Raw genomic sequence first — 14217 nt, forward strand, 5'->3', positions numbered from 1 at the left:
GGAATGCTAAATGCTGGGAGAATGGCAAAATAAGGGAGAGAGATTGCTCTTGGGAGCCTACTGTTTTTTATTTCAATAAAGGACAGTTATACTTCATAAAAAATTCATTTAATTTTACTCCTTTCTGAATCCTATATCATAGTCATTCAGTGCATAAGTTAAGGGATGATTGTTCTTACTGCCAAAGCTGCAAACTTGCAGGGGTTCTGGGAAATCAGCTGCTATTGCTGCTTCCTATTGTACAGTGTCACCACTGCTTCAATCAGAACTCAGGGGTAGCCACAGAAGATAAAGCCAGAAAAAATGTGATTTTTTTAGGGACATTCTACCTAACCAGACACTCTTAATTGACCAAGTTTCTTCCCTTCCCTGTAATTCTCTTTGAGGTTTATTCTTTTTATTGTCACACAGGATACTGATTCAATTTTGATCACTCTGGCATTTGGCTTGGAGGTCTTTAAGCTAGCAAGTCTGTCAGATAAAATTACATCCATGTTTTTTTCAAGCATGATGCCTTTTTCATTTGGAAATCTTGTGCAGGTAGAAAAAGAAGGGTTTAGACATTTGCCCATGATTTTTGCATATCTGATGCATATTTGGAGCAGTGATTCTGATTCCACTGGCTGTGGAGTGTCTGGAAATCCCTGTGAACATTGTCATGTTGGTACAATAAATCCAGTGGTCCTGTGATGCACCATATCAGACTGTGTGCAGATATTCAGGGCATCTGTGCATGTGAGGCGTCTATGCAAGTCCAGTATTTCCAAAGCTCCATACAGCTCAAAGTTACGTGCCTGTGATTCCTTCCACTACTCCAGCACATGTGGGTGAGCCTGCTTTGGATTAGCCTGTTTTCACCATCGAAATAATTATCCTTCAAAGAAATGTTTGGGATTTTTAGGGGCTATGTAAGATCTGGAAGTCAGGTGGTTTTCTGAAATTTTGCAGTACTTTCAAATTGTTTTCATGTCTCACTAAAATCTGTATCCTTCAGGAAACATATTTGCATTTAAAGAATATTATAACAATATTATCAAGAAGACTGGACTTTTTAATAAGTCAGCACTTTTTATTTCAATGAACCTGTCTTCTATTTTTCCAGTTTGATTGTAGCTCTACTGCTGATAGCAAAGCTAAATATGTGGGCAAATATTCTCAAAAATGGATATTAATTTTTGGGTGTCTAACTTGATATGTTGAAAGGGCCTGGTGTTTCCAAAAGTGGCAGCTTGGACACTTCTTAGAAATCCATTTCCTATGGAAAGTTTAGGATCATAATTCAGCTGTGATTTAACACTTCAACCCAAGCTGCAGTGATGATGCATTTATGTAATTCATTAGCATACATACCTTCGTCATTCCGCTTCTAGGTACTAAAAGTAGCTAGACTCTAATAGCTGATTAATTGATTGCACAAATTTATTTGATTATTAAAGTCTATTCACATTGTCAGTATCATTGTCATAATGAGTTCCACAGTTAGGAGTCGCTCATGGTTTACAGAGCTACCTTTTTATATCTTAGAAGCAATTTGTCTAAGTCAAGCCTGAAATACACTGCAAAGCTGATGTTGAGGAGATTTATACAGTCCCTACCTGTTATATGGAAAATTCAAAGCCCTTTTGTTTCCTGGTTGTCAAGCTAACATCATTGCTTAAAAAGGAAATGCAAATCTATTTCATTTTGTTTGTGATGTCCTTTATAGGTAGTTATAACTATAGTTTATATTGCAAGGAAGAGGATAGTAAACTTTCCTGTCACAGACTTTTAATAGTTCAGCCTAAGAACAGATTCAAAGCAGTTTCAAACCAGCTTTGTACAGGTCAAAAAGCAGTACTCCTTCCTTCACTGAATAGTATCTCGCATTGCTTATAGCGTAGGTATAACTAATGTATGTTTTGTAGGATGCCAGTTAGTGTGGCTCGGTACTCTTTTCTGTAATATTTTCTTAAAATGTTTTCAATTCATTATCCTTCACTTGTCTCAAGCAGCGCAGCAGATATCAAGTGAAGGAAATGGCAACCAAGTTCAGTTTGTCAGAAAATCAGCTGTGCTTTTCTATCTATCAAAACACAATATAAAGATAATATGTATGAAATTATTCTCAAAACAAGGCTTTCTATTTTGCAAACCAGACTTTGAGAAGAATAAGTGCTCTCACCGCATGCGCTGGCACTCTAGAATAAATCTGCGTGACATATGACAAGCAAGAAAGGGCAGATCATTCATCATAGGGAGCGCAGGCTGCCCTTAGATAGCATCCCAGGCAGTTCACTGGTTGCTGCTGATGAGTTAGCACAATCAAAACCATACCAGCTGAGTGTGCATGAAGGAAAACTGCGCATTTAATATCAAATAGGTGTGGTGAAGTCAAGCATACAAAAAGCCATCATGTCCTGAGGATACAGAACCATATGCAGGCTAATTGTAGCAACAATGCCTGATGTCTGGCAATTGAAAAGAACTTTACTCCCAAGAATAGAAACATATATTAAATTTCCAGTTCTAAATGGGAAGCCAGGGGCCATTCCACTTTATTTGGTAATGAAGAAACTGTTTTGTTTTGGCTGGGAGAGGGAATAAGCCAATCACTTGCATTCCCACGTGCTTTTTCTGATAAAACCAGAAACCAGGAAAAAGGGGATAGGGTCAATCATAAGGTCATATTTGTTTTGTGTACTGTCCTCTGTAGATACCACTGTGAGAGAGAAAGTAAGTCACAAGTCTCTGAGGAGGATAAAGGGGGAAGAAAAGGTATCTTTCTAAATGGGTTTTAAAAATAATGTCCAAGCCTTTTGTACAGCAGCTTCTAATTAACACATTTCTTTTTTAATGTCCTATTATTCCATGAAATCAAATGGCTTTGGGGAAAAGTGTAGTGTTTTCTCAGCATTACTGCTATCTGATTATTTTTATATTAGGTTCCTGATCCTCCCTGTATTGAGGCCAATGGCAAAATTCCAGTAGACCTCAATAAGGGAAGAGTCGGGTCTTTGTTAGTTTGTAATCACAGGCATTACAGTAACATGAGATGACATCATATTTCCTCCAGGCCAAACTTTCACAATTACACTGCTAATGTACCCAGCAATGCTATCACACCAGAGTAATAAAGAAGGAGGATGTGAAGCTCTGTGTTGTATTTCATGTAACTACTATACACAAGGCTTGTAGGGTCATAAGAAAATTCAGGAGGTAGGAAGAGACTCAGGAGGTCTCTGTTTCAATCTCCTGATCAGGTCAGGGTCAGCTATGAAATCAGACCAGGTCACTCAGGGGTTTATCAATTTCGTGCGGGATGCAAGAGATGGGGAATGTGGTACTAAACTACCTTTTCTCTCTGGTATGTAAGGATTGGATGAAAGTCAGTCTCTGGAATAATTCTGAATGAACTGTAGGTTGGTTTAAACTAAATTGTTCTTAACTATCCTCTAAAGTGCCCAGATAGAAAAAAAGTTTGCACTGTGGAGTTCCATGAACTTTTGTAGCACTACCGTGGATCTGGCAACTAGAGTTCACTTCCTGTATTTCACTTTTCTGTTTTCTTCCTCATCTTTCTTTCTCTTCTGAGTTCTTTTCAACATGCATTTCTAAAATATAAGTTAAGGAATTACTGTAAGAAAGGGAGGGGTTTTCTGTCTTTTTTTAATTCGATGTTCATGCAAGTTTTTGAGCAAGGCTGTGGTTAAATCATGTCCTACTAGCCAGATGCTGATGGGTGAGATGAGCAATGATCACCAGAGAAACACTACTTTGTAGAAAAATGTAGTGATGCAGAACAGGAAACTGTGAAAGCCAAGTGTTACATGTGAGAGAGTTTAGTGAGAATTACTCAGAGTTGCAAATGAATGTGTTAGTTGGCAAAAAATTTTGAAGCTTACATTTGTGCAACAACTGAATTTTCAAATAAGTGCAATGATCTCTCTCTCTACATGTTGCAGGCATTGAGCTGATCTGTGAAAAAGACATTGATCTTGCGACACAGGTTCAAGAACTGCTGGAATTCCTTCATGAGAAACAGCATGAGCTGGAGCTTAACGCTGACCAAACTCACAAGAGGTTAGAGCAGTGCCTACAGCTCCGGCACCTACAGGCTGAAGTCAAGCAGGTGAGAGTTTTTAACCACACCTGAGGGTCATAAATGAGTTTTCAGCCAGTACATACATGCAAGCTGCTAAACCAGCCTCTGCCAAGTCACATACCTCTAGGTGGACAATCTTAATCCCCCTTTCCTTAACAGTACTTGATTTGCCGACAGATTGCAGCATGACCCTTTACAAATAACAAAGAGCTCTATTCCCTCTAGTGTGCATTTATTTGGCTTCATGAATAGTTATGGGAAGTCTGTGCAGAACTGACCCCATAACTTCTCAACTGGAGGAGCTGCCTCAAATTCCATGTGTTCTGGGAATATAATGATGTGGTTTGAGATGCAGACTTAAGCTGTTGTGGAGAACTGGCCCAAAGCAAAGGATAACTGAGCTGGGAGGTCAAGTATGACATTACAGTAGTTTCACCTTTTCATTTATTGCTATACATCTGCTAACCTGCAGGAATCTTCAACATCTGGGTGAGAGAAAAAATTCTGTCTGTGGTCTCTAGTCCTAGGACTTGTTTAGCCATCTTAGTATTGTTACATATCTTTCCTCCAGATTTCATCCTAGCATAGGCAGTCATGTTCTGCTTCCCTAGGTTTCCCCTGATATTTAATTGGGATGCCTCACATTTCTGTTTTCCTTTGCTACACAGGATAATGCTACACTTTCTGCTTCCTAATCCATAGGTGGCTTCACACTTCAGTGTATGTCTGGATTTCAATGGAATGGTCTTGGTTTCATTAGGAAAACCAGGAATGTTTTTCCAGACACCTGGAATATTCAGGTTTCCATTTTACCAGTACAAATGGGGGAGCGGGTGAGGTGGGGGGTGGTGGTGGTGTGGGGTTTTTTTTCAAATACTACAAGGTATTAATGAAAAAGATTTGCTTCTTTGCTTACTAAAAAAACCCCAAACAAACAACAATATCCTGAGTGCTCAGTACACATGATCATGGTTATTCTTTCTTCAGATGTGAATATCTGAGTGATGCTTTATCTGAATTGCTCTATCATTGCTGGCAAAAGTTCCTCAGACAACTCTCAAGCTAGAAGCTGGCAGCACCAACACCAGTGCATACTTTTTCTTTTGAAGTCCGCTTTGATGTGAATATTTTTCAACCCTAAATGAAAGTAGCACAGAACTCTCCTAAATTTTTATTTTGAAAATGTAGTCATTTTGCATTTATGATAATTGAAGTCCAACTCCTCATGAAGCTCCAGAGCTCTATAGAGTGCTTTGGCTTTCTTCTGAAAAAAACACCAGACTCTGTGATATTCATAATCACCACCTTAACACGATTATGAAGTGTATCCTTTTTTGCATATGTTCCCAAAGTTTTTTTTACACACAACTTAGCAAAGCTTGGAGTTGTGTGTGGTAGATTTATGATGAAGTAGAGCATTTTAACTTATGGTAGAAAATAGAGAGGAGTAATATGTGTAGCAGAAATGCTAAAAATGCGGGTTATTGCTATCTGACCAAGTCTCGCTGCCTGCTTGACCATGAAGTGCCAGTCGGCCAGACTTGCAGCTGCTCCTGGAGCCATACAGTGGCAGTGCAGCACTCTCTGCAGGTACCTGATGTTATTTGCCTCATTATCAAGTGACTGCTGGGCCTTAACTATTTTACAAACCAAAATCTAACTAAAGGAAATGGGTTTGGGACTGAACTAGCTAATACTTACTGTGAGAGGAGAACAGCTGCCTCGAATTAGCATTTCCTTAACGGAGCTTGGGACCACCAGAGCCTTCATTACTGTGCGACCTTTCCGCAAACCAGTAGTGAAGAATCATTTTATTTGTTCAGCTGAATACTAAGGCCTCCTTTGCTTATTAACCTATAAATTACGACAGCTACAGTTTCCCTTAGGAAGAGGCAAGTTAAAATATATCTGTGCCCTATTTGGTATCCTGTAGGTGAGTCATATTCCCAACCATGTAGTGAAATTGGGAAAAATATTGATTTTGGCTTGTAGTTCATCTCCAGTCTGGTCCAGATTTCCTTCACTTTCATTTTGGTGCATCTGAGATGATGGATGATCTCATTACCAAATTGCTCTCACTCTTGTGAATCAGTTAAGATGTAGTTGCCGCAAGACACCTATCATAGCTGTGGTTAAGTTCTGCTGACATAGTAAAATTGGTCAAGGCTGCTACGTGGATGTGTATTTGCATTTTGATATAATGGCTCATGGAAATACAGTGTTTTTTAACAGTCCCTGTCTATTTAATTCTCATTTACCAGGGATTTCTTCTTCATATCATACTTACCAAGTGTTCGAATGCCGAGACAATGAGCCAAAGTTTGGGGCCATTAAAGCAGAACAATTCCAAATGAGATGTTCTGTGAACTGCTTTAGAGTGGAAATAGTACAGATCAGTGATTCACAAACTCTTTGTTATTAAGAAAGATCCCACTCAAGACTGGTTTCCCCTCATTTGGATCCCACTCATTTCTGACAGAAACTACAGAGCTTGGATTGCTTACATAGAAGTAATAGAAGAAAGGAGCTGTGGAGACCAGTTTAAAAAACAAACTCTCTAATGCTGTGCTTGCAACTGTTTGGCTTCCCTATCTCCTTATTTTATCTTTGTATGTTTTATTTCTTTTTTTGATAAGTGTTGAACTTGACCTAATTTACTCCCAGATATCGTCACAGTGTCCCGCTACACTTACTTTTCAGGTTGTTTTGAAGTGTATTTATTCATTTTCATGTGCCTGCTATCCATCCACTTGTGCTGTTTGGCATTAGATTTGTTTCCAGATGAATATGCCCAAAGAATGATGGGAAGTTGTCATTTGAGAGACACTGAATATATTTGGTTTTTTCCCAGTCTAATGTCACAGAACTCCTGGAAAACTGATGCAGTTTTAAACATGGCTAAAATTACCAAAAGGTGTCCTTGCTGGTGGTTGGGTCTGTGGGAGTAAGAGCCTCTCAAACAAGCTGCAAAGGGTCCAGAGATGTAAAAGAGTCACTTACATTATGTTGCCTTTTAAACTTAAAAAACTTTTTAATATTACTTGATGGGTATCATTAGCAAGGCCTTAAATCTTGTAAGAAACATCAGGGAAGGCATTCTGACTAAACTAAACCAGCAGACAGAAACACTACGTGACACAGAGCTCTCGTTGCTGAAGGAAGGCTGCACAAGGGGTGCCTCACTCTTTATTTTTCGTGTAGCATCTGATTCTGTGCTCAGTGAAGATGGTAGAGTTTCAGGGTATGAATTTTAGAAGAATTTGGTACTATTGTTAATTACAGAGGAGCCATATATGGAAGTGTAGCCTGTTTTAAGCAAATTGGAATCAAAGGTGGGAGTTGTTTCAGAACTGTGGTGGTTGCCATGTTAGACAACCTGTGACTTGCAGTGAAATTGTTCTCCAGTGGCAAGTGGCTTTTATCTAAGATGCAGTCAGTGTGTTTCTGCTTATCCATTATAAAAAAAAAAAAAAGGTTAGGCTTTTTAAGTGAGTCTTTGGAGATTTATTTAATTCCAGAATTATTTAATCACTGCTTCTACAAAGTTGATAAAATCTGTAATTTGTAGGAAGTGTCTGTTTAAAGCTATCTTTTGCTGTTGGCCCGTTCGCACATTGCCAGATAATAGTGAATCTTTTAATACAGGAAATGATCAGAGAAGTATCTTGGTGCTGTATTAGCAGCTTCTATACATATTCTAATAGGAGTCGGTTTGTGAGCAGGTCTTGTAAACCAGATACAAATATGTAAACGCTCTCTTCCAACCATTTCACAGTCTACTTCCAAACTAGTGACACAGTGAAAGACTCTGCAGGTGACTGGTTTTTGCACTTAGACTTAAGAAGCCTTGGGTATTCAACTGAAATTTTTTCTTGCTGTATGTAAACGACACACACGCACACAAAAGAAGAGGAAAAAAAGCTAAGAGCAAATCATTACTATGGAAAAACCTGATGCAGTCCCAGATTAGGCTCTGACATTTAAGTGTTAGACTTTTGGAAATAGAATGGGGTCATTATTTAAGTTCTTCCAAGGAAAATTTGCTAGTGCTTGAGTGCTCACTGAGCCTGCAAGGGGGAGTGTAGGAGCCACACAGTGAGTGCCTGAACCCGCACTCTGGGGGAAGGAGAGAGGCGCAGAACTTGCAGGGCAGCAGCCTTGGTCAAGAAGAGTGCTGTAAGCATTGCTGACAAGAAGTAGTCCATCAGAACCTGACCTGAACTCCTTCACCCTGAATATTTTTGAGTCAATGGAACAGTTGTACAGAGGAATGCACATGTACCACTAACGCTAGAGGAAACCTGGCTCAGTTCAGTTGTATTGTCCCCCTTCCTCCTTACTCAACCTTGTTGCCTATTAGCTTTTCACTGGTCAAGTTGCTTATTTTTAAGACTGAGGTTTCCAGTGATTTTTTTCTATTTAGAGACTCAGTTATTAGTATGAAATCTGTGTCAAAACCTCCATGGCATGTGTTGAAAATTTCAGCTCAAATGAAAGCTGTTCCCAAGAGGATGCTGTCATGCCCTGATTGTATCGTTTTCAAAAAAAAAAAAAGAAAAAACAAACAAAAAAAAACCTGCTGCATTTTTAGCATACATACTCAGTATTATCTACACTAAATGGCCCAAGCCAGGATATATCACAGTATATTACATGTGAAAACATGTCTTGCTTTATGATGTCCTCACTTCAAGTCTTTTTCAGATACAGTGATCTTTTGGATAACTTCGGCTTTTGGTACCATGTAGTTGGTAATAATGTAGCTTTCTTGTCTGGTGGATGATAGAAAATGCAGCCAAAAAGATTGCCATATGATAACCCTGTTTCTTTAAATCTTTGTTGCATTTCCCACAGGAACAATAACACCTGCTGATGAAAGAGACAAAGCTGACAAATTAAATCTTCCACACTGTTGTACTGAGCAGAATGTAATTTTCTACAAATTAGGGTCAGCTACACGTGTAGATGGCTCCCCTTTCTTTCTCATAGGGAAAACTCATTTTCCTACTCTACAGGGAACTGAATGGCTATAACTAGGGTGACACATCATGTAAGGATAAAAACCAAAACAACAGAAAATCCCTCTTTCTTTCAGGCAGTTTAATGGATCACTTGGTGAAAATGATGGCACAAAAGGGAAATTACTGTGTAGAATATTGCAGCAAAGTCAATTTTGGAGCTTTGTAAATCACAAGCTAAATTTAAGGGAGTGATTGGGCGGTCAGGATTTCCTGTGCATCTGTGAATTGAATTCAGCAACTTTCTGGCTTTATTGAAATAATTTTACACCTACACAGGTAGAAAATAGTCTTTGTGACAACACAGCCAAGAACTTACACGTGTGTTATGGGTGCTAATTTTCCAAACACGCATCTTAAAATAGCAGATGATGTTGCTGCTTAAATGAATAAATACAAGCTTGATAGATTAATTACGTATATTTAGGATTTGATTCTGCAGTCTTTACAGCATGGGTTGCCTGTCTACAAATAATCTGAATATCCCTGAAGTAAAGCCTCTTGACTAAATATAAAATGCAAGACCTGGGATTTCTCCCTAGCTCTGCATGCAGGTGGAAACTCCAACTGCATCTTAACTCCATGGCAGATGAAACCAACTGTGTCTTCGCCCTTCTCACCCCTAAGCTCTGACATTTGTGTGAAAGAAACACAGGCAAGTGGAGCAGAAAGGAGTTGCAAGGTCCATGATTCCACTTGGAACTTTGAAAAAGAGAGAGATCTTTACGTTTACTTTCAAATGTCCCTCATTATGCTCTGTGGTTTTGCCCTGGGGTATTTGCATAGGGGAACATTCGTTTTTGTGATCAAGCCTTGGAAATGAAAGCTCTTTGCTCTCCAAATATCCATGTAAATACTTGGGGAGTTTTATTCTTCAAGCAATAACTTCTTCAATAAGATCTTCACCCTCTAAAAATTAATGTCATTAAGGCCTTATCCTAGTGTTTCTTTCTGCTCACTGATTCAGCCTGAGACCACACTGGGCAGAGTACCTTTTTGTTAGCCAGGCTGAAGCATTTTCTGATTGGTGACTATGTAAACCTTTGCACTAAAGCAACCTTTCCATAAGCACATCCTTTCTTTACAGGTGCTTGGATGGATCAGGAATGGTGAATCAATGCTGAATGCAAGCCTTGTCAATGCAAGCTCCCTCTCGGAAGCTGAGCAGCTCCAGCGAGAGCATGAGCAGTTTCAGCTGGCCATAGAGGTAACACGACTAAGTTAACTTTGTTTCTCCTTATACCAGGTGAACATCATACAAAATGTTATCTCTTGGGCATCAATCATTGCTTGTGTGAAGGAAGGAAAGGAATAAAAACTTTAGAAAATCAACTTATCATTAAACTTGTAATGCAGACAGAGGTTAATAGTGAAATAAATTATTTATCATCTGCAGCTAATTCTTCTGCTGTCACCTATAAGCCTTTCCATTCATGAAAATGACTCTCACACATGTCCTGATAATTTCTTTGGTAAAAAAATAGGAAGACTGAAATTCATAAAGAGATCTGAAAATGGGAAATTTAGTGAAGTTTGTGAAGTTAGTTTCTTCTCACATTCACGATTTACAGATCATTTCACAGCATTTATTTATGAATATCTTTGTTACTCGATAATGCTCTCACATGAAATCTTTGTTTCGTTCAACTCTTCTTTTGTGGACAGCAGAAGAGACATTAATTCAAACCTACATTCTCAAATAACTTTGAAGAAGAGGAAAAAGGGTCTGTTTTTAAGAATTGCCTGCTAAACTGAGCTTTTGCCCCTGCTTGCCCTGGAGTAACACATCTTTGACCTGGCCCTTGAAAACTAATTGTGAGCCAACTCATTTGTCTCACTCACAGGGCCAGGACATGGCAGGAGGAATAGCACCTTCTCTGAGCTGCTTTACTTTGAATGAGAAGGTAATGGAGGGCTATGGACTCCCCTGAGTAGGGCACTACAAGACTCATGGTTAGGCTCAGTACTTTATTTATCTTTGTCATTATGAACAAACCCTGTACTCACAGGGTTTGCTCACTCCGGTTGCTAGAAAGGGGGTCCATTGCTTTTTCCTGGTCCTGGTTAACAAGGTGTATATGCTTCCCAGATTATGTTAATTGTTAGCTTTTTACAGAGCAAAGAACAAGTTGGAAATCCCTTTCTGCGGTTTATATATACTTGAAAATAAACAAAAGTAAACCAAACTTTAAACTATGAAAATAATATTTCCATAATGGAGATTTGAAGAGATGCCTGGTTTAGGAAGGGAAAAGTGTCTTTGTCTTCTGGTAAACGTTAAATAAGTCAATATACATTATAGTGTTGCTAGTAAGTATAGAGTTTAAATCTCAGCTAATGACTGTTTTGATCCAGCTCCACTCACAGTAAGGAAGGAGCAGCTGTTGCAGCTCCTAAGGGAAAAGGAAGAAGTTTTCTATCAATTGTGTATGAGCTGGCTGGTACCAAGCTGTGCTGACCACATCTTGGCAGCCATCACCAGACAGCAGTGGGGAACAAGACACCCACTGGCTGTGGTATCGCAGCTTGCTGCCATTGGGGAAGTGCTTGTATTTGGTGGTAAATGCAAATCACAGAGGGAGAAGAGGGTTATGCCACAGTAAGGGGCAAAATAAGTTTTCAAAGGGAGAAAACACTAGATTAAATATTTAAAGCATGTAAAGCTCAATATGGGGAAGAGATCAGCAAAGCACACAGGGCAGGCTGTTCTCTAAAGGCATTCTAGACGTGGAATTGATTTTCAGTTGAAAACCTTTAAAGTCTATTTAAAACAAGTATTACAATTCTAACATCAGTAAAGCAGCTGGATATTAAATTTAACCAGTTGTTCTTGAACATCTTCCTGAATGTTTCTGCAAAGTATTAATCCTTTTTTTGCTACTAGCTTTCTCTACATTGCATTATTCATCGGTGTATTACCAGATGATTTCAAGCTTCTTTCCAGGTTCAAGGATTAGATCATAAAAGTATCACATGAGAATTTGTCAGCAGCAGTTACAAATGGGATGCAGAACAGAGGAGTCTTTGGGAGATTTTAGGGCTTCTGTTCAGAAAATTAAAATCAAATATTGGACTAAACCATGCCTGAACACAGTTACTCAGGAGGCTGTGAAGGGCCAGGGGCTATTTTCTTCCCAGCAACCCACAGAGGAAGGTGTAACCACCACTCAGTTACTCTGAGAGGAGCTGATGTAGGCTGTGGAATGGGGCAGATAATTCAGTCCTGCTGTAAAGTGGCTACTGAGTAAAATGAGGAACAGTAGAGAAAATGGCTTGACTGCCTCCAGCTCCACCCTTAAAGGTAGCATAGTGTGGCTCCAATATGAGTGAACTGACTTTCAGAAATGTATCTTGTAGGGGCTAATATTTGTATATAGTTTATGCCATTTAGTAAGGCATCTTCATATCTTTTGGTCTTGATGTTTTGTATCCTGCGGACAGGACAATTACACACATGAGTAAAGCTGCTGATGCCAGCAAACTGCCTGAGAAGAGTCAAATTAGGATGATTAGGCCCATAGTTTGCCAACTCTTTGGTTTTGCTTTTATATCTGCAAACTGGGGGGGGGGGCAGTCAGCACTGAGTACAGGCTGGCTGGGAGCTCAGCACAGCAGCCGCTTGCAAGGGGGTTGTCAAAATAGATCCACCGGGAACCCCACCCCGGGTTGTTGCCCAAGGGGCAGTAGCTGAGCAGTGGAGCTAACCCATCTTAGTCGGTGCTTGCTTGTCCCAAGCTTTAATAACATGCTGCAAATGTGTGTGAATAATTGAAACTAAAATGCTTTGCAGAAAGTAACTGTTAACTGAAGATAACTCTCTGAAAATGTTTCACTCTCTCACATCTCCATGCTCACACCTCGCTTCACCTTTCTACCATACATCTATACAACCTCTCTTTCTTCCCCTCATACACAGTCCCTCTTTCATGCCACTTCCTTACAGAAGACACACCAGAGTGCCCTACAGGTCCAGCAGAAAGCCGAAGTGTTGCTACAAGCTGGGCATTATGATGCTGATGCTATCAGAGAGTGTGCCGAAAAGGTGGCCCTGCACTGGCAGCAGCTGATGCTGAAGATGGAGGACAGGCTCAAACTTGTCAACGCCTCGGTGGCCTTCTATAAAACCTCTGAGCAGGTGAGCTGAACAGGGTCATATCTGTGCCATAGCATATCGCTACAGCCTGGGGGTTAGCTCCCCAGTGTATAGTGCAAAGGTCTTGCCTCTCACCAAGGTCAGCACAGAGTGTTGAACTGTTCCAAATACCTGCTCTGCTAATACCACTAAGGAGCAGTGCTCGTTCTTTTCTTTTTTCCTTGAGTAATCCCAAAAGAAGGAAGAGCGTGGCTTCAGTCAGCCCTGCTTTCCTTTAAAAGCTGCCCTTTGTCTTTTTACATATGTTTGCATGCCTTCGTCCACACATTAGGTCCATATAAACCTTCCTGTTACCTGAACAGTGCCAATGTTGAGCCCTGGGGTGACTCCCAGAGGGTAAACACCAATGTGAGTGCAGTCTGCGATGTAGCAGTGCTGGTAGGTGTGGGTTTTCTACTCTGACTCTGAGTACAGAGGGTCTTCTGCCAGCAAGGGATCTCACAGCATTGGCAAAATTAACTGAAAGGACATTTGCTCCATCAGCTTAGCAATGCTAAGCCACACATGGAAACCAAAGTTTGAACTAGTCAAAATTGTTTCTTTGACAGGTATTGTAACAAAAAAACCCCAAACAAAACAAAGAAAAGAAGGCAGCAGTTTGCAATAACTTTCATCTCAAAGTTTTCAGTGAAGCAATGTAATTCTTGAAGTTTAGGTGGTTTTTTTTAATTGTACCCTTTCCAACAGGAAGGATTTTTGAAATCCCACCATTTTTCTTTCCAGTTTTCATGATATCAGAGTGAATTTTAAGGAATATAAATTTTTTTTTCTGTGAGAACTGTTTTCAATTACTTGTTACTTTGTGAGCAGTACTAGCCAGTGTTTTCACTAGTAGTTAAACACCACCATGCTGAAAAAATGCCAAGATATGAAGGGATTTCTTTTAAATCCGTCTGCAACACAGATAATTACAGCAGTAACCATTATATGTTGACACAGCTTTACCTCGTTCCAGGTGTCCATGA

At 39.7% G+C, this 14217-nt stretch overlaps 1 protein-coding gene across 8 annotated transcripts in view; it reads left to right on the plus strand.

The window, feature by feature from the left end:
• The window catches only part of KALRN (kalirin RhoGEF kinase), a 529910-nt gene that overhangs the window by 344379 nt on the left and 171314 nt on the right, over positions 1-14217 (plus strand). For 7 of the 8 annotated variants that reach the window (XR_007507253.1, XM_049810170.1, XM_049810120.1 and 4 more), the window contains exons 15-17: positions 3942-4108; positions 10187-10306; positions 13016-13234. Coding sequence is in view for 7 of the 8 variants with exons in the window: in XM_049810170.1 (XP_049666127.1) it covers positions 3942-4108; positions 10187-10306; positions 13016-13234 (506 nt within the window). In the remaining variant the exon portion in view is untranslated. The remainder of the gene's footprint in view (positions 1-3941; positions 4109-10186; positions 10307-13015; positions 13235-14217) is intronic. The other variant, XM_049810130.1, reaches the window with a different exon arrangement.

This window comes from Accipiter gentilis, chromosome 1 (assembly GCF_929443795.1).
Source record: "Accipiter gentilis chromosome 1, bAccGen1.1, whole genome shotgun sequence".
In the NCBI taxonomy this organism is placed as follows: domain Eukaryota; kingdom Metazoa; phylum Chordata; class Aves; order Accipitriformes; family Accipitridae; genus Astur; species Astur gentilis.